At 43.7% G+C, this 20,983-nt stretch overlaps 2 protein-coding genes across 7 annotated transcripts in view; one reads left to right on the top strand and one right to left on the bottom strand.

Moving 5' to 3' along the window:
• ARHGEF3 (Rho guanine nucleotide exchange factor 3) overlaps positions 1 to 10,576 on the bottom strand; it is a 245,027-nt gene extending 234,451 nt beyond the window's left edge. For 4 of the 5 annotated variants that reach the window (XM_053296326.1, XM_053296330.1, XM_053296331.1 and 1 more), the window contains exons 1-2: positions 10,271 to 10,306; positions 9,788 to 9,949 (exon numbers count right to left, since the gene is read on the bottom strand). In XM_053296326.1, the coding sequence (XP_053152301.1) occupies positions 9,788 to 9,949; positions 10,271 to 10,296 (188 nt within the window). In that variant the 5' untranslated portion in view covers positions 10,297 to 10,306. Of the gene's footprint in view, positions 1 to 9,787; positions 9,950 to 10,270; positions 10,307 to 10,430 lie in introns of those variants that run through there. The other variant, XM_053296329.1, reaches the window with a different exon arrangement.
• LOC128345030 (ctenidin-3-like) overlaps positions 1 to 20,983 on the top strand; it is a 39,544-nt gene that overhangs the window by 17,577 nt on the left and 984 nt on the right. Inside the window, exon 4 of one of the 2 annotated variants that reach the window (XR_008316213.1) lies at positions 9,696 to 14,934. Coding sequence is in view for 1 of the 2 variants with exons in the window: in XM_053296339.1 (XP_053152314.1) it covers positions 20,912 to 20,932 (21 nt within the window). In the remaining variant the exon portion in view is untranslated. Of the gene's footprint in view, positions 1 to 9,695; positions 14,935 to 20,911; position 20,983 lie in introns of those variants that run through there. The other variant, XM_053296339.1, reaches the window with a different exon arrangement.

Below are 20,983 nucleotides of genomic sequence, written 5' to 3'. Positions count from 1 at the left end.
CACACAAGTATTAATATATATTTGATAGTTGAGGCTTTTATACAGGTTTTAACAATTATATCCTGCATTACAGCCCCTAAAACAGGCCCTAAAAACAGCTGACAAAAATACATACTATAAAACAAAGCCAAAGGCTACATAGGATAATACATTAAAGCCAGTCCACAACAGATTCAGAATCAGCTTACTGTCATACACATTCTCCTAAACAAAAATTGTATTAGCCTCCTGAACACCCAGAGAGAGCAAGACTGAGGAGAAGTAAGTTCTCTAAGGAGGATGAAACTTACTGAACAAGCCTTTTTCTACCCCCACCCCCTTTGAACTGGTCAGTAACCCAGAGGCGTAACTATAGGGGGGGCAGGGGGGGCACGTGCCCCGGGCGCCATCTTTTCTGGTCACGTGGGGGGCGCCGCCATGACAAAAAAAAATTTTAATATATATTTTTTAATTTTTTGTTAATACAAATGTTTCCTGCTCAGTGCAGCAGCGCTGCAGCAGTCAAGGGAGCGCATCGGCGCCCCCTCCCCGACGAGCGGTCCCTTCCACGCCGCCCCCAGTGCTTTGCTGGCGCCTGGCAGCCAGTCAGTGGCCTGGCTTGGCGGCGGCGGGCGCTTGTGAGGAAAAACCTAAGTATAATGTAGTATGTTGGGGGGGGCGGGGGCACGGGGGGCACCATTTCAGTGCTTGCCCCGGGCGCCGTTTTCCCTAGTTACGTCTCTGCAGTAACCTGAAAAGGCTGATGCACACAGGTGCCCTTTAAATGTTTTCTCAGCCTCATGGGAACCACTTATCCCACATGGTTGGGAAAACATTTTAGATTACCAGGAATACAGGTAGGGCCAATCACATGAATTTTTCCAACATCCTGCCAAACCCAGATAATTTGGCCATTTAGACATTTTCCCAGTCACATGAGATCTGCTTATGGGTAACCATGAGCTGCCACACAGTCATATAATAGCATACAAAAGAAGAACTAGACAAGTTTTTGAAATACTTGTCAGCTATCAAATTAGAGAAAGTCATGAATCCTCTTAAGGGTGTCCCTTACTTTGTTATGGAAGTGATCAGTAAGTCTTCCACTCTTACGTAAATTCCAGGTGGATAGTACATATTGGTCTGTTGCAACAAAAGCAGCTTTTAAAAGCAGCTTTTTGGGGGGAATTTTAATTGATTTTAATGTTGTTGGGGTTTTTTTTGTATTATTGTTTTATTATTGCAAACCACCCCGAGACTTTGGGTTGGGGAAGTATATAAATGTATTAAATAAATAATAAATAAATAAATAAATAAAGTTGTGGTGGCACCTTAAAGACTAACAAATTTATTGCAGTTTAAGTTTTCATGGACTAGAAACCACTTTGCCAAATCAATCAAGTGTTATCATTTGGGGTGTGTGTGTGTGTGTGTGTGCGCGCACATACACACACACAGGTACAGGGAAGCAAGCTGTAAGCAATGGGTCAAAGCGAATGAAATGCTGGAAATGCCACGAGTGGCATTTATGCAAAATTCCAATGTATACAAAGTAATCATTGACTGTATTGCCTATTGAGGTATTCACTTCATGCCAGGGGAGTAGCAAGGTTGGAGTGGGCCCAGAGATAAGATTTTAAAATTGCCCCCCCCCATCATAAGAACATAAGAACAGCCCTGCTGGATCAGGCCCAAGGCCCATCTAGTCCAGCATCCTGTTTCGCACAGTGGCCCACCAGATGCCGCTGGAAGCCTCAGACAGGAGTTGAGGGCGTGCCCTCTCTCCTGCCATTACTCCCCCACAACTGGTACTCAGAGGCACCCCGCCCCCGAGGCTGGAGGTGGCCCACAGCCCTCCGACTAGTAGCCATTGATAGACCTCTCCTCCATGAAGTCATCCAAACCCCTCTTAAAGCCATCCAGGTTGTCGGCCGTCACCACATCCTGTGGCAGAGAGTTCCACAAGTGGATCACGCGTTGTGTGAAAAAGTACTTCCGTTGTTGGTCCTAGACCTCCTGGCAATCAATTTCATGGAGTGACCGCTGGTTCTAGTGTTGTGTGAGAGGGAAAAGAATCTCTCTCTCTCTCCACTTTCTCCACACTATGCATGGTTTTCTAGACCTTTATCATGTCTCCCCGCAGTCGTCTTTTTTCTAAACTAAAAAGCCCCAGGTGTTGTAGTCTTGCCTCATAAGAAAGGTGCTCTAGGCCCCGATCATCTTGGTTGCCGTCTTCTGTACCTTCTCCAGTTCAACAATGTCCTTTTTAAGATGTGGTGACCAGAATTGTACGCAGTACTCCAAGTGTGGTCGCACCATAGTTTTGTATAAGGGCATTATAATGTTAGCCGTTTTATTTTCAATCCCCTTTCTAATGATCCCTAGCATGGAATTGGCCTTTTTCACAGCTGCCTCACATTGAGTCGACACTTTCAACGAGCTGTCAACCACAACCCCAAGATCCCTCTCCTGGTCCGTCACCGACAGCTCGGATCCCATCAGCATATACTTGAAGTTGGGGTTTTTCGTCCCAATGTGCATCACTTTACACTTGCTAACATTGAACCGCATTTGCCATTTTGTCGCCCACTCACCCAGTTTGGAGAGATCCTTTGGAGCTGCTCACAATCCTCGTCCCGCCGGGTAGACCGGGCCTCCGGCGGAAGTTCCTTCAGATGTCGTATTGCGCGCGTGTGCGCGCGCCCCAGGCCCCAGTTGGGCCACAGACTTTGCCGAGAGAGGAGCTCTGTTCGCGAGCTCCTCTCTTTTTTTGGAAACAATGCGGTGAGCACTCGGGGGGCGGGGGGAGGGAGGGCAGGACGGCGGCAGTACCTTACTAATTTTTGGCCCTAATCCGCTCGCAGGGGGGGGGGGGCGGCGGGGGCGGCTGGTTTCCAGTGACCCATTTACGAGGTACAATACGGCCTCTGGAGGGGGCAAAGAGGCGGGAGGGGTAAGTAAGCCCTCCCCGCCCTTAAAGGGGGACCCCCCACCCGGACCTGGACCGGCCAAGTCAGAACTGGTCTGGAAGTTCGGAGGCCTTTAGAATGGCCTCCAGACTGGTTCGGACACACCCCTAATAGATTCTCTATGGGGTCAGGTCAGGCGAGTTTGCTGGCCAATCAAGCACAGTACACTGTATACTTTTCAGAGGTCCGATATTGTTCTATTCTTCAATCCTTGTCTTATTGGTTCCATGTAATATTCTAATTTTCTGAGATTGTGGATTTGGGGTTTTCATGTTCTGTATGCCATGATCATCACAATTATAACAAATTAAGGCTTGACTTATCTCGCTTTGCATGTAATGCGTCTGTCTCATATATCAGTTTCACCTTTTAATTTGCATTACTGAAATTAATGGACTTTTGCACGATATTCTAATTTTCCGAGTTTCACCTGTAGTTTAGAAAAATGATAAGTGAGGAGCAACATGATAGTGGTCTATAAAATAATGTATGGTATGGAGAGAGTGGGCAGAGATATTTTTTCTCTCCCTCTCACATAATTCTAGAATGAGGGGTCATACCATAAAACTGATTGCCAAGCAATTTAGGACTGACAAAAGGAAGTACTTTTTCACAGAACACATAATTAACCTCTGGAATTCTCTGCCACAAGATGTGGTGACAGCCACCAGCCTGGATAGCTTTAAAAGGGCTTAGATAAATTCATGGATGACAAGTCTATCTGTGGCTACTAGTCTGAGGGCTATAGGCCACCTCCAGCCTGTGATGCCTCTAAATACCAGTTTTAGGGGAGGAATAGCAGGAGAGAGGGCATGCCCTCAGCACTTGCCTGTAGGCATCTGGTGGGCCACTGTGTGACACAGGATGCTGGACAAGCTAGGCCTTGGGCCTGATCTAGCAGGGCTGTTCTTATATAACTCCTCTAGGGATCTGGTACTGGCTTCTAAACAAAGACAGTAAACAAGCTTGTAGTGATCAGTCTCACCTCCCTCTAAAGCAGTGATTCTCAAACTTGGGTCCTCAGGTGTTATTGGACTTCAACTCCCATAATCCCCAACCAAAGGCCACTGAGGCTGGGGATTATGGGAGTTGAAGTCCAATAACACCTGAGGACCCAAGTTTGAGAATCCCTGCTCTAAAGAGTTAACAGGAAGTGAACCCTTGTCTCAACTGCCGGGCTGGTGAACTCCAGGGCAGCCAATCAGTAACCAGGTGGGTGGGACCTAGAGAGCAGTTACTGAGATTCCTGGGAACAAGAAGGGTGGTCTGTGTTGGAGAAATGCCTGAGGAAAGGCTTAGTGAGGGGCATAGAGATTTTGTTCCCTCATGGTCAAAGCCAGCTTGGAGGTTTCTCTCATGGAATAGCTGCAAATCCTTGAGAGACAGGATTGCAGGAAGCTTGATTCTCATCAGGTGTTGGGTGGGTTTTCAAGGAAAAGGGGATTCAGCATAGGGAACAGTCAGATTTTGTGTTAGAAACTTATATTTTTGTGTGTGCATGCTTTGCATATTCCTGATACTGTTTACTTGCAATGTAATTAAAATACGATACACTAGCCTACACTCAGCCCACCTATGGTGTTGCAAAAGTTTTAAGCGTGCCTAAATGCCACCTGAAACTGAAGCCTGACAACCTATTTTTTCAACCTATAAAGTATTTTTGAGTGTATTTAAAACCTAAACTCCTCAGATGGAAGCAGTCTGTAGTAATTGAATAAAATGGGTTTTTTGTTCTTTTTATAAGCCTCTCAGAGTTGGTTTTTAACTCAAGAAAAAGGAAGGGTGGAAAGGGGATTTCTCTGGTGCAAAGCACCAGCATCCTCTAGCACTCAGCAGTTATCAGTTTTTTCATCACATGTCTTGGCCTACATGTGGAAGATTTTTTTTTACATATTCAATAGCAAAACCTCATTTTCCCTGGGATTCCACCCCAAGCCCAGGGAGGTTCAAGCTCTGTCAATAAGAGGGGTTGTGGCGGCAGCATTTTAATTTTACTGGAAATATAGATTTTTATGAGAAGCTGAGCCAGGCAGCCCACCAGGGATGATTCAGCATTTCCCCCCCCTCATGTGAGCTGCTCTGAGACAAAGGCTTTAATCCACTACAAATCTATATACTTTTGTTCTACCACAACAAAGCTGTTACTACATTCTTATGCAAAATCAGAACATTCCAACTTGGAATGCTGATAGACCAATGTGACACAAAATAGATTCAAACTAGCAAATACTTTAGCTGGAAAGGCAGAAATGTGATTTGAAATAATAGGGGGTGGACAGAAGTGCTACTAGTTATGTACATATGCTGTCCTAACAAAACCTAGAGTTTCACTGCACCCAGAATGTAGATTACCTTCCCTAAAATATCTGCATACATCAGAACCTATTCTTAGAACATGTCTACTCTTAAGGCATGCACTCCGCATTTTGGTAGACAATCATGAACTAAGGCATGTTACTACAGTTCTGTGTTATCAGATTACAAGATACTCATCAACATAGTGTCACTACAAGTGATAATCTTGACACTCCTACTACCAGGTAGTAGAGCTTGTGTCATCATGTATAGGTTAGGCACAGATATTAATTTTGAACCTGCTCTAAGCAGAATCATGTGTCAATACAAACTTAATTTGCAAGATCAGGCTTCTCGGGAGTTCAGTGTCTCTCTAAGATTTCTGTCCTTTCACTACAGAAAAAGGTAAATACAAAGCTTCATAATACAAAAGTTTACTATAACATTTGGAATATTTGTAAAGTTGCAGAAGAAATGTGTTCCATTAAATAAGTTCCCTTGGAAGTAAGATAGTAAACCTATATGTGTGCTTAATTACACCATACCAGTTTAGAAGTGTTTATACATTTCATTTCAAGTATGCCTCTAAATGCTACATCACACCATGAATTTTTCTGGGTGCTTTACAGATTAGACCCTGCAACGGGGTCACGTCTGATCTCGGAAGTGTGCTTTCACACTTCCTGAGTTGTGACACTGCAGTCCCTACACAGACAGCAGGGTGCTGTTCACATTGCCAATGCCTTGTCTTGAATTTAATCACTGCGATATAGAGCTAGGACATAGTATATCCGTAGTAAGGAAGTTGCTGGTTTTTTGGATTGTTAGTTGCTGCGAGACTGCTCCCCCTGCTGTTTACGTTTTCAATACGACTTGCCTGAATGGAGGCATTTTGCTGCTGTTTCAGCAGTTAGTCTGGAAAGCGCCCTGCGGAGATTATATAGCCCATGTGTGCACACGTATGTGGGCAGCAAACATACACTGCTAGATTATTTAGATCCTTTCCAGACTGGCTTTAGGGTGGGCTATGGGGTTGAGACTGCCTTGGTTGGCCTGATGGATGATCTCCAATTGGCGATCAACAGAGGGAGTGTGACTCTGATCCTTTTGGATCTCTTGGTGGCTTTCAATACCATTGACCAAGGTATCCTGCTGGGTCGCTTGAAGGAGGTGGGATTGGGTGGCACTGTTTTACAGTGGTTCCGCTCCTTCCTCTCTGGTGGATTCTCTTGGTGACTGTTGCTCTGAAAAGCGAGAGTAGTTCAGTGTGGGGTTCCACAAGGCTCCATACTGTCTCCAATGCTTTTTAACATCTACATGAAACCGCTTGGAGAGATTGTCAGGAAGTTTGTTCTGGAGTGCTATCAATATGCTTATGACACCCAGATCTATTTCTCTATACCAACTTCATCAAGAAATGGCATGACCCCCCCGCCCCACCCAAGTGCCTGCCTGGAAGTGATATTGGGCTGGATGAGGGATAACAGGCTGATGTTGAATCCAAACAAGATGGAGGTACTGTCTGTAGGGGGTCAGGTTTCAAGAGATGGCTTAGATCTGCCTGTTCTGGATGGGATTACAATCCCCCTAAAAGATCAGGTTCGTAGTCTGGGAGTGCTCCTGGATCCCAAACTGTCCCTGGTTTCTCAGGTTCAGGCTGTGGCCAGAAGTGCTTTTTATCAGCTTGGGCTGATATGCCAGACACATCCATTCTTGGAGACTAGTGACCTTAAAACGGTGGTACATATGCTGGTAACCTCTAGGCTTGACTACTGTAATGCACTTTACATAGGGCTGCCTTTGTACGTAGTTCAATAACTACAATTAGTACAGAATATGGTAGCCAGACTGGTCTCTGCGTTTACCTGAAGGGACCATATAACATTGATTCTAAAAGAACTGCACTGGCTGCTGGTAGGTTTCCGAATGAAATACAAAGTGCTAGTTATTACCTAAAAGGCCCTTAATGGCTTAGGTCCAGGATATTTAAGAGAGCGCTTTCTGTCGTGAACCCTGTCGTCTATTAAGATCATATGGAGAGGTCCGACTACGGGTGCCGCAAACTCGTTTGGTGGCAACTCGGGACCGGGCCTTCTCTGTGGCTGCCCCAGGGCTTTGGAACATGCTCCCTGCTGAAATAAGAGGATCTCCTTCTCTGTTTGCTTTTAGGAAGACCCTGAAGATTTACCTATTTTCCTAGGCCTTCAGCTGAGATTTGATTTTTAAATTTTAATGTGTAAACGTGTTTTTATCTATGATTTTAATTTTTTTATGGTTTTAAATGTGTTATACTTTATATCTTAATTCTGTACACCGCCTAGAGATTTTTATACTAGACAGTATATAAATTCAATCAATCAATTAATCAATCAATCAATATTATACTTTGGGGGAGCAGTTGACATTAAGCTCTTATGTCTGCAGCACAATCTAGTCTTAACGTTCATAGGACTGCAAAGGCAGGCCTAGAATGGTGAGATTTATGCTCACCATTCAAAGCAATGAAAATATCATATGAAACTAAATTAAGTGGGCCAATCCTTATGTTGTCCCATTACTGTATAAAGCACTCAACAGAACTGTCACTGAATTCCTAGTTTTTATCCAAAAACCTCTTGCTGGTGATGCAGATTCTTGGATGATTTAGAGAGTGCAAAAAGGCAAGTCTGCAAGTTCAAAAACCAATGCTAACAGCTTGATCTCAACCAGCTATCCACTAACACCAACTCTTTAGAAATCTATATTATTAGAGAGAGATTTCTGGGTGGTTTCACAAACACAAAACAGAAGTCATTGAGGCTATTCTCACGATCGCCCAAAAGCGGGCTAAAGGAGCCTAGCCCGCTTTTGGCCAATTGTGTGCTGCAATGGGAGCCGCGCATAAATCTCCATAAATACCCCTTCCCTTAGATGAGGTTAACAGAGCGAGCGCTCCATTAACCTCATCTTTTTGGTCGTGCGCCGCCACGGTGCGACTCTGTGCTGTGGCGGCACACAAGGAGACCCCCGCCAGGACACTGCAAGCAGCCTCCCGGGCTCGGGGGTCTCTCCAAGATGCCCCGTGAACTTGCGTGGGGCATCCTGGAACTTTTGGGGGCCGCGTGGCCCCTGATCTCCACAGCCCACACTGGCTCCGTGACGGAGCCGGCAGTCCTGTGGGTGGCCGATCCAGCCACCCAGGGCTGCCTTTGGATTGTCTGCGGGGAGAATGGGCTAAGCCCGCTCTCCCCACAAACCTCCTTTCAGCGCCTCACCGTGCTCGTGTGACTCGCCTCATTGGATTCTTGAAATTAGCTATGCTTTCTTTACATAAATTCACACATTCAGGCTCCAAAATACTGCTACCCCTTTGCATATAGCAGTTAACTTGGAATAAACAAAATTTTCCAGATACAGCCTGCCCTTCCTTCTCTTTTCACTTGGAGTTACTGTTCATCAATGCTGATGTGATAACCCCCCCATGTGTTTGGGGTAGCTGCTCCCTCAAAGGGTTGGCAACAATGTTACTATTACTACAAATATTTATATACCGCTCTTCAACAAAATTTTCAAAGCAGTTTAAATAGAAAAATACATAGTACAGTAAATAAAATGGTTGTGGTAATTAGGCACTCTAGATATTCAAGCATGATTACAACTGTATATGCTTTGAAAGTCTATATAATTTGGCTCTATCGACAATTTGATCCTACATATTTTTACCCAAATCTAAGGCACAATAAGGCTTACTCTTTACAGGTTGTATTCTATGGCAGAGTTACGACCTAATGTCTTCCTAGCCTACAGCTGGAAATCTCTTAGCACACCAGCAGCTTTTCGTTGACTTTTTTCTCATCATAGGGTAGCTGAGGGTAATCGAGACAAACCTGTAGAAATACCTGCGCATTCTTGGGAAACTAAAATTTACTGCGAGGGCTTTCAGAGGCGGCAGCAGCCCACTTTATCAGATACACGAAAAGTGCACTTTTTTAATCGTTTAACAGCTGCTGACTAATAGGGATAACTCTCCTGGAATTTGCCGGTCCTCTGATCAGTGCTTTGGATAGCAGTAGATGGTTCATGATGCAGGTACCTTTCCCCCTTCGGCAAAGACAAAAGGCCCGGTTCAATATCTAGGCTACTTTGGCAGTCATTCATAATGGTCCCTCCCAAGGGAAACATAACGAATGTTTTCCGCCTACACAACAAAAGCCAGAGGGAAAGGCGACACTCCCCTCCTCTCTCCACGAAGAGCAACACAAGACGACGAGATGAGCTGGTGTGTGAATCTTTTAAACTTTCTGAGCTCAGCACATGATTGGGGGTTTTCCTGAGAGCACAATGTAGCCTCTGTGGGCAGCAGCTCGCCGCAGCTTCTGAAAGTGTTTTGTTTTCAAGCGGTTACCGCTGCGAGCTTCCCTCTGCCTAGGCTCAAACAAAACGAATCCTCTCCTCTCGGTTTTCACTTGACAGGCAGACAGCTGTATTCCTTCTCCGAACAAGCTATCCTCCCAGTTCGTGTTTCTGCAAGAATCCCGGCCTGTCCAACGAGGACACCACCTTACCTGGTGCTCTTTGGCTCTTCTTCGTCCTTCTGCATGGACGTTCCAGAGATGGAAGTTCGGCGAGGCGATGGAAGTTCAGTCCGCTCCCGCGGCGACCTCGAAGCGGCGGCCAGGGAACAGGGCACGATAGATGCTGCCTGGGGGTCCACTTTCCTCACCCGCCTAGTAGGAAAGGCGAAGTCAGGGGGTGGGGGAGCGAAGAGAGACCTCGCGAAGGCCGGGCTATGTCTTCAAACCAAGCCCCCGTCGGGCAACGCCAGGGGTAAGGGCGCTCCCGCCCCCCACAGGGAGTCCCGGAAAAAAAGAGCAGCTCCCACTTCACTTGCTGCAGCAACCTCAGTTCAGTGACAAAGCCCCGCCCCTCTTGGCTCTACTCCTCACATACTACCCGCCTCACTTTTGAAACAGGATGGCAGCCACGGGGAAAGCTATCGACCCTGGAAGCAGTTTAGACGCGCCCCGTCACGTATAGGCGCGACTTACACGGGAGTCGGGCCACTCGCGTGCATAGACACCACACCTCCTAACTGCTGCTACTACAGGCGGGTTCCGTTGTCAGCGCGCCTATAAGTGACGGGACGCTTCTGGACAGCGTCTGCGAGCGAACATTTCCCTTTTGTTTCGCCCCACTACATTTTTTTACCTCGCCGCTTTTTAAAAAAAGTATTCTTCCGTTTTTCCTCACATACGCACTCTTTCCCCCTTTGAAAAGTTTTATTTATGTATGTTTTCCCCCCGCAACACAAAAGATGCTTTGCAGAAATATCTGCTATATACGTGTCAACATCTACACTGTTTGAGGGGAGGGGCCGCCCGCAGCTACAGCAGGCCCGGAAGTCACGCCGTCTGCTTCTTCCTACTCCTTTCAAAATGTTAGAGTGGGTTGTGGTCCCTCACAATAGGGGCGGAGATTCCGTCTGCATACGCTCTAATGCACACTTGGGTATTCTTCGTTCATATGGCTCGGTCGGGACTACTAAAAGAGCTTTTGGAACTGAGCCTCGTTATCTGTCTATCACTGAAACAAGAAAGACAAAGGGGTAAGCTAATTATTTAGCCTAACACTGATAAGCTCTGGAGCTGCAATCCTGTGCAAGAATAAGTTCAACGGAGCTTAGTGGGGCTGCCTCCGAAGTATGGAGTCAAATACCAACGCTGTTAATTAAATACCTAAGTATGATTTTCTGTGAGCTGAATTCGTTTAAGGGGACGTTCAACGCACATCAAAATTAAAGGAAGCCCCTTTCTTAACACAGAAGTTTATTATTCCATGGGAAGCACCTGAAGAAACTGTGGTGTATCCACTGTGTTTGGGTCTGAACTCAGAGTCTTCCACCAAGCTTGCCTGAACTTGAGAAAGGGAGGAGAGACTAGGAAGCTTTTTAATGTGAGGCTCAGCTCTTTTTCCATCTTTGAAATCTCTCTCTCTCTCTCTCAGGACATTGCATCAATTACTCTCAAGCACCCCCTTTTTTTGCCTGCTACAACTGTTGCAAGTGGTTTAGTATATCCTGGTTAATGGTTTTATCTTAGTTTACACTTTGTGCTCCTTGTACTCCCTTGTGGTCAATGACACAAATCTTCTCTGTTTGGGGAGCCCCCACCCCCATATTTAACTAAACTAGCCCCTGCCAAACCTAATAATCCATATCTTGCCTCCCGAAGTGTCGTTCTATCCCCACGAAACCTAATAACCTGTCTTTTCAATCCTTGACTCATTTTTCCTTCCCCCCCACCCCATGTCTTTCCTCGTCTGCCCCAAAATGTGAGGAATAGTTCCTCAAGCTTTTCCTCTGCATCCCTGCTTGTGGTTTTTCTTATATTCACAGTCAGTTGGTTTATATCTGGAACTACTTTTGCATGTACCCTTATCAGTATAGTCCCACATCCTCTGTGGTAAATCTGGGCTGGGAGTGGGGAGGAACTAGCAGTAGTAGTTATTTGTATCCCAAGAGAACCATCATTACAATAGTAGCCTGGATGCTTGTGAGGTCTAGCATTGCCCCTTCAACCCTCTGGAAAAGAAAAAGCTGGATTTAAAAAAAAAAATCAAAGGGAGAATACTTGCTTTCTTTAGTTTGACAACTCGTTATCCAAATTCACTTTGGATTTCAGACAGAAGTCTGTCGCTCTTGCTTACTTAAATTTCTGATTATCCAAATATGTTAAATGTCTTCAGATGATTTTACAGTGTGTCATGATGATACAACACTGTACAGCATTAGGTACACCTATACCCATTTAAATAAATGGAATTATATGCTCAACCCTACATAAATCCTGTCATTGGCAGTGCTGATGTGATGTCATGGCATGTTCATTAACATTTTAACTTTTCAAGGAAGATACTAGTTTTAGAATATTGGTAAACAGTACAGCCTCTGTACTGTGCTGGGCGTGAATAGGGCCAGTTGCTCTCCCCCTGCTAAATAAAGAGAATCACCACGTTAAAAGGTGCCTCTTTGCCATGTTAGCAGGGGTTAGAATCTAACATCATAGAATGTTAGAATTGGAAGGGACCTTAGAATCTGCTTCAACATTCCTGCAACTCCATCCCACTGCTTGCTCATGTTCAGCTTGTTATCCACTAAGGTACCTAGAACTTTCTCACATGTACTGCTGTACACATTGTGTCTCACCCATCCTATACTTATGCATTTGATTTTTCTTAGCTAAATATAGGACTTCATGCTTGTTTCTGTCAAACTTCACCTTGTTGACTGTGGCAGGGTTCTAGGCTGTCCAGATGGTTTTGAATTGTGGCGATTCTGTCTTCTAAGGTGTTAGTTATTCCTAGGAATGTCCACGAACCTGCTTGGAGGCCCTTTTACAGCCCTCCAAACAGGTTTTCCGGGGCAACGACATACCTCCATGCCGCCCCTTCCCCTCTTTGGCCAGAAGTACCGAGCGCAACATTGACCACATGCTTGCACTCGCACATCAGATGGGCTCGCACGCAATCGCAACATGTGCACACGCCCGGTACTTCTGGCTGAAGAGGGGAAGGGTCAGCAGGGAGGCACGCTGCCACCCCCAAAAGCTTTTACAGGAATCTAGCACCAGCAGGGGGAGGAGTAAGTGCACCCTCCCCTGTCTTTAAAGTCCCACACCCCCACCCCACCGCCAAATGTTCGAATCAGCCAGTGTTCAAACCTGTTTGGAGGCCCCTTTGAACCACCCCTGCCCAGTTCCGTGTGCATCCCTAGTTATTCCCCGCACCACATCATGTCATCTGCAAATTTGATAAGCATCCCCTCTACTTCCTCCAAAATTATTCATGCAAATGTTGAACAGCACAGGGCCCAGGACAGAGCTCTGTAGTACTGCACTTGATACCTTTCTCCATGTTAATGTGGAGCTATTAATGAGCAGCTATTAGGTACAGGTGTTCAACCACCTGTGAATCCTGCTAACCGCAGTATTATCTAGCCTGCATCTTACCATCTTGTCAACAGGGATATCATGGAAGACTCTCAGCAAAGCACTTGACAAAGGCTCCCGTGATATCTCCTCTAAGATTTCTGGCCATGAGATCCCATCTGTTCTTTTCTTGAACTTATATACATCAGCTTTCCTGAAATCCAGGGTACACTTCATATTTCCCTGTCCTTGATATAATGGATTCCAAAATGACACAATCACTTTCCGCATGCTTCTTCATCTCTTTTGCTATGAGGAAGTGAACAGAGTTTTAAGTCTGGATGGAAGAATGGTCCGCTATTGATGTTTAGATAGATATCTTAAGTAAATATTCTGCACACAGGCACAAGATCAATAGAATGTTCAGAAGTACATTCTGAATACATTGTTTATTGGCTATGTTCATTCTTTTTGGTTTCACTGAAACTTTCACTCCATCTCCACCCTTAATTAATGTGTACTGCCCAAGTATTATCCTGAAGAGACACTGTGGCTTCCTTTCAAACCAGCTCCTCACTCATCACCTTGACATGTTTGCAAAGGCTACGATAAAGGGTAGCCAGCTTCCTTCTGTTATGACTAATGTGGTTTTATTGGAACATTCATTATCTCTCAGCTTATTGTTAGATGTGCAGCACAAACTAAAGCCTGCTTACCTCAGTAACTATGCAGTTTTCAGAATTTTTTTTTAAAAATAGTCCTACCTTTCTCATATCTATCAGGTCCTCACTAAAACAGCAGCTTATTTTCCAGCAATTGTCAGATATGTATGAAATCTCTTACAGAAATTCAGCTCTATGTCTCCATGTTCTCTAGGACAGTGGAATGGGATAATATCTTTAAACTGCATGTGGATGGCTTAAATCAAAAGATAAAAATAAGGTACCCTGAGTAATGTGGAAGGAATATTGTACTTCAACAGAAAGAACTAAAGAGAGAAGACACCTGAGGACTATCTGATGTAAATTCTGGTTTCATCTCCAGATTCATAACTCCATAACAATACATTTTCCTTACTTTCTCAAACCTAACCATTACATTTTCCATTCTGTACCATAGACATTCAACTGTAAGTCTATAATAGAGATAGAATGAAGATCTGTGTTTAAAGCATTCTGTTCTACAAATATTTCAGTGTGGAAATAGAAATTATGACTATTAATTCCTTTGTAGGGTTTTAAATGTTATAAGGCAAAATCTTTAGCCAAGATTTTGGCTAAAGCCAAATCTTCTTTACCCTCACTTTTTGTTGCCCAATGGTAAAGAAACTTGGATAGTTGAGAGACTGGGTGTTCAAAAATTAGATTTATAAAGTATTATTTTGATAGTGTTATGAAACAAGATATGTACATTATATTCCACTGAGCTGTCATATTCTTAAGTAAGGGACATTGTTAGGAGACATCTGGAAATTGTTACAAGTCAGTCTACTCCATTTTGGATGTAGCCTTTATTCAGCTTGGGACTGATGCAGAGACAAAAGCCTGGTGCCAAGAGGATCTGTCTCCATTTAGATAAAATAGCAGTCATGCAACTTGGAGCTTGTGTAGAGACCACAGCAGCAACTTCTGCATTCTAAACAAACTAACATTCCATCTTGGAGCAATCAGGTCCCAGGTCAGAGTGTACCCTAAAATGCAATTGGAGCAATTCCAAGCTGGCTAATTAGATTTGGTCTAACATAGCCGTTTTAATATCTCCACTTTGAGAGTCCCTTGACCCCTCAATAAAACTTCAACCACAAATAATCTTGAATAAGCCTCTTCTTCTTCCTTTAAAGCTCCTGAATTTTACCCCTAGGAAACTCATGAATGAAAAATCTAAGTAGTCACTGAAGCTATTCACACCATCAATCAAAACCAGGCTCCTGGAGGCCAGCTCGGTTTTGATCAATCGTGAGAACCACTGGGCTCACGGGTGAGGCTGGCAGTTCCCTGGTAGCTAGCCCGCCTAACAACCCCTCCCTTTATTGAGGGATAATAAGGGTACAGGAAATGAAAAAGTGGTTGGTTAGGCAGATTAACCAAGTTGCTATATTATTTATTTTTATTACACTAAATAATATTAGGAAGGTGGATAGAGGTTTTGGGGGTGAGAGAGAGAGAAAAAAAAGCGCCATTTGCCATCTCTACCTAGAGCTTGCTGTTGTGGGGATTCTTCTCTCCAGGGAGCTCAGGCACAGAGTGAGCTCAATGGCACACCTGTGGCAGATGCAATGGCAACAGCAAAGCATAATCCCATGTTTGAAGGGGGTTATTATAGGCAAAAACATGTCCTGAGGCAAGGGGGGATTTAGTAGATGGTCTCCTGCTGGAGTTTCCTGATGACTTCAAGAGTTACTGTTTTCCCATATGCAACATATCAAAGGATATTCAAAGTGGGAGATCTCTACTGCAATCATCTGGACAAAGACGAGAGAGCAGGGAACATCACAAGATTCCCTCAAGTCTGATAGCGATAGGGAGAAAAAGTTAGGTAGAGCTTGACTCAACCATGAGAGCTTCTTATCAAACTAGGAGGAAAGAAATCTGGCATTCCTTTCTCCTTTGTTCCTTTTTGCAGCGTTCAGGAAGGTCTGTTCTGTATTTCACTGGTTTATGTCGTAATGCAACCAGTGAGGTTATTTCCTTAGGTTTGTGGCAGGTTTTTTGCAAATGGACCCAACTCTTGCCTTTTTAGGAAAACCCCATGTCAAAACCACAGTTTACCTGGAAGGCAGACAGTGTTTCTCTTTTAAACTATCATAGGATACAGAAAATGGCTGAAGCTTGAGTTTAGAAAGTATACTGAAGTACGCCTAAAAGGTGAAGCAAACTGGTCAGGTAACAGACTTTCCACTTTGATTTCTGCATAATGCAGTTCTGTTAGCTGCCCCCACCCTTCTCTTTCTATGATTGTCTGCCATCTCTGCCCCAACCAATCCGAAATACCCAGTTTTTGCACTGTGTTAAATACCAAATACACTTTATTTTTCACAAAGGCCATGTTTCTGACTCTGCCCCTCTGGGATACTCTAAGGCAGGGATTCTCAACGTTGGGTCCTGAGATGTTTTTGGACTTCAGCTCCCATAATCCCAAACCAAAGGTCACTGGGACTGGGGATTGTGGGAGCTGAAGTCCAAAAACATCTGGGGAGCCAACGCTGAGAATCCCTGCTCTAAGGCAGGCTTCCCCAAACTGCAGCCCTCCAGATGTTGCTGAACTACAACCCCTAGCATACCCAGCCACAATCAATTGTGGCTCAGGATGCTGGGAGCTGTAGTTCAGCAACATCTGGAGGGCCGTAGTTTGGGGATGCCTGCTCTAAGGTGTATTTTGTACTTTTCACTGTCTGGACATGATTTGGCATAGTTATCTATCCTTGAAGATTCAGTGCTAGTCATTCTGGGTGTACTCTCCCGATATCCTGGACAGATAACTACCTGCTTTCCCAACTTGTCAGCTGTTCTAGGAAAAAGCAATTGAGTAATTAGCCTGAGCTTCAAGTATAGTTGCTCATGTTAGTTAATGTCCTGAGCCACAGACACACAACTAGCTGGGACACACCTGAATAGGACATGCACCTGAGTAAGCATGGTGACAATACTCTTCGCTTTTTGGAATACGTATCCCTGCCTCAGGCTCAGTAACCATGCTGATCCCACACAAGAGATAGCAAGTGAAATAATACCATTTATTTAGACCTCCTGCAAGATAAAATGGTGTAACACACACTCTGCTGGATTTCAATGTGTTCCACCATGCTGCCCTCCTATCTTGGGACAGAAACGTCTGCTGGATTTCACTTTGCTGGGTTTCAAAACACCAGGTTGCTGCTCTTCTGCCTCCTGAAGGAGCAGCTTTACTGCAGATTGTTCTGAAGGCTTTGATAAAGACACAGGTGGTAATGAAAAAGAATGAACAGTATGAAACTAGCTAACAAATTCCAATATTACCTTGGCCAGCTACATCTATGAAAATAAGCAAGCAGCTGCCCTACCCTTTTTATACTCCAAGAAACAACCTGGATAGGTAAAGCAAAGCCCAAGAAGGTTTTCTTTGTTTATTTAACATTAGACATACACCATGTAATTATAATAGTTGTCCCCATCTTTTCAGGATACAGCAGACCTTTACATTAAGTACACTCTCATTCACTGTTGGATATTGAAGAAAAATGGGAATACTGGACATCTGGAAAGAGGATAAATGGGGCTTTGGGGCTCATAGAAAAATATGTGAAGCAGATTGGTTTTCATATCACCCAGGAGACAGCCTAAATTATTTCTATTGAGCAGGTACTTGATCCCCATCGCTTCTCTGACATCTAATATTTGCTTAGCAAAAAGTAAAGCTGTCAACTTTATATTAGTAAGGTAAAGTGTGCTATCAAGTTGATTTAGACTCCTGGCACCCACAGAGCCCTGTGGTTTTCTCTTGGTACACCATGGTTATCTGCAAGTCTTATTCGGGCCCAAGTGATACTGCATTGTGTGTTTTATACGTAGATCATTAGTTAAGTGAGACCTTCTAGTTGGGTCACGGTGAAATCTTAGCTCTGCTAATATACAATCAACATATACCAATTTCATATTATTAAATGAATTCCAAAATGTATAAATGCTAAAGTTTGATTCAATCCAACATTTTTTCTCACCATGATCACCAAATCATGGTGTTCATGTGGAAAGGAATCCAGCAAACGTCCAATTGCACAACATTTTAAACAAAGCGGTTGAAAGACATAATATCACATTACATATTTTCAAACAATTCAGGGCCACATAGATCACATTATGGAAAGGGGATGGAAATATTTAGCAAACATAGCATGTTAGAATATTGAAAACACTTCCTAATCATAATCTAAGTAATCTTTACAACAGACTTTCAGGATTCCATATTGCAGATGAAGTACTCAGGTGGAGAAAACAGACACTTTACAGACACTTTAAGCCTGAACAAAACAAGCTCGCAGGGCCAAACTGTAATATAGCATCTCATTTGGCCTTTAGTTTAAGTCAAAACCTAACATTTAACTGATCCTATAAGATACAGGTGAAACTCGAAAAATTAGAATATCGTGCAAAAGTTCATTAATTTCAGTAATGCAAATTAAAAGGTGAAACTGATATATGAGATAGACGCATTACATGCAGAGCGAGATAAGTCAAGCCTTAATTTGTTATAATTGTGATGATCATGGCATATAGCTCATGAGAACCCCAAATCCACAATCCCAGAAAATTAGAATATTGTGAAAAGGTTCAACAGTCTAGGCTCCAGGTGTCCCACTCCAATCAGCTAATCAATCCATAACACCTGCAAAGGGTTCCTGAGCCTTTAAATGGTCTCTCAGTCTGGTTCATTAGGAATCACAATCATGGGAAAGACTGCTGACTTGACAGTTGTGCAGAAAACCATCATTGACACCCCCCATAAGGAGGGAAAGCTTTAAAAGGTAATTGCAAAAGAAGTTGGATGTTCCCAAAGTGCTGTATCAAAGCACATTAATAGAAAGTTATGTGGAAGGGAAAAGTGTGGAAGAAAAAGGTGCACAAGCAGCAGGGATGAGCGCAGCCTGGAGAGGATTGTCAGGAAAAGGCCGTTCAAAAGTGTTGGGGACTTTCACAAGGAGTGGACTGAGGCTGGAGTTAGTGCATCAAGAGCCACCACACACAGACGGATCCTGGACATGGGCTTCAAATGTCGTATTCCTCTTGTCAAGCCGCTCCTGAACAACAAACAACGTCAGAAGCGTCTTACCTGGGCTCAAGAAAAAAAGAACTGGTCTGTTGCTCAGTGGTCCAAAGTCCTCTTTTCTGATGAGAGCAACTTTTGCATCTCATTTGGAAACCAAGGACCCAGAGTCTGGAGGAAGAATGGAGAGGCACACAATGCAAGATGCTTGAAGTCCAGTGTGAAGTTTCCACAGTCTGTGTTGATTTGGGGAGCCATGTCATCTGCTGGTGTTGGTCCACTGTGCTTCATTAAATCCAGGGTCAACGCAGCCGTATATCAGGAGATTTTGGAGCATTTCATGCTTCCTTCCGCAGACGAGCTGTATGGGGATGCTGACTTCATTTTCCAGCAGGACTTGGCACCTGCCCACACTGCCAAAAGTACCAAAACCTGGTTCAATGACCATGGGATTACTGTGCTTGATTGGCCAGCAAACTCGCCTGACCTGAACCCCATAGAGAATCTATGGGGCATTGCCAAGAGAAGGATGAGAGACATGAGACCAAACAATGCAGAAGAGCTGAAGGCCGCTATTGAAGCATCCTGGTCTTCCATAACACCTCAGCAGTGCCACAGGCTGATAGCATCCATGCCACGCCGCACTGAGGCAGTAATTGCTGCAAAAGGGGCCCAAACCAAGTACTGAATACATATGCATGATTATACTTTTCAGAGATCCGATATTGTTCTATTTACAATCCTTGTTTTATTGGTTTCATGTAATATTCTAATTTTCTGGGATTGTGGATTTGGGGTTCTCATGAGCTGTACGCCATGATCATCACAATTATAACAAATTAAGGCTTGACTTATCTCGCTTTGCATGTAATGCGTCTGTCTCATATATCAGTTTCACCTTTTAATTTGCATTACTGAAATTAATGAACTTTTGCACGATATTCTAATTTTTCGAGTTTCACCTGTATAAATATGCAGAAGCATCACCTTGCAGATTTTTGCCTTCTGGAGATGAGATTAACTACTAGTTGGTTCGGCTTCTGTTTAATTATAGAAGACATACTTTTGGTAAAGAGTAATGCCCAGAGCTGCCAATATAAAAAGATTCTAAAGTTTCTCTTTTACTTCCATGTGCTGCCTTATAAGGGACCTGTATGTTCTGATTAATGCTGGAGATTCATCTAACTTAACTGTTAACTTAAGTATTAACAATTGCAACATGCTTAGGTTTCTTTGATCTGTCTCTAGCACTATAGAGAAATTAAATGGGAAAGACAATTTTTGTTTCTTTGTTGCAATAATCCTCATGTCCAGTATTCAAACATGTCCAGTTCTCTCCCCTCCTCTCCAATTTATTTTGAGTAACTTGTAGCCTGAAGAACTGAAAGGCTTGTTTACCACCTTGTGATATTTTCATCAATCCCAAGAAATAAATTTTCCTAATTTCATTTTGTTCAGTGGATGTGTTCACATGATTGCTGCCAAGTCCAGAAGCGAATGCTTCCAGCGGGTGTGTCATGTGAACCCACAAACTAGTGATTCCCAATCCAACAGCCCCAGATTTCTCCAGTTTCAAATCTTGGTTGCATGTGGGTGAAGAAAATCGGTAGAATTGTAGGCAGATGGTTCGAGAACTGCTGGTTGGTGGGTTCACTTGACACACCAGGAGCACACATTTGCTGGGAGCTTCCAAACTTGGCAACTGTAGTGTGAAGCTACCCAATGTGGCTGTCATTTTCAGTTTGCTGTAATATGTTTGCAACCTACTTTTGAACAAATGTAACATACTGAGTTTAACCAGTGGTGGTTATCCTAAGTACAGTCAGCATTCAGGAAGTTGAAAGTTCAGTCTTGTCCTGTTTATTTGGACCAGTTTCATTTGTCATCTCTAATACAGAAGTACTTGGAAATAACACTTGTAAACACATTTCCGCATGAAGTGTGTCTTACATAAATAAATATTATCTGTCTTACATAAATAAATATTAACATATACTTATCTGTTGCTTCTCTTATGTTGCTAAGAAAGGACTGATCAAGAGATAACAGATAAGCTTACCAAAACATGGATCTAGAATAAAAACACGCACACTCAGG

Source organism: Hemicordylus capensis, chromosome 2 (assembly GCF_027244095.1).
Source record: "Hemicordylus capensis ecotype Gifberg chromosome 2, rHemCap1.1.pri, whole genome shotgun sequence".
Classification (NCBI taxonomy): Eukaryota; Metazoa; Chordata; class Lepidosauria; order Squamata; family Cordylidae; genus Hemicordylus; species Hemicordylus capensis.
This window is presented reverse-complemented; position numbering and strand designations above follow the sequence as displayed.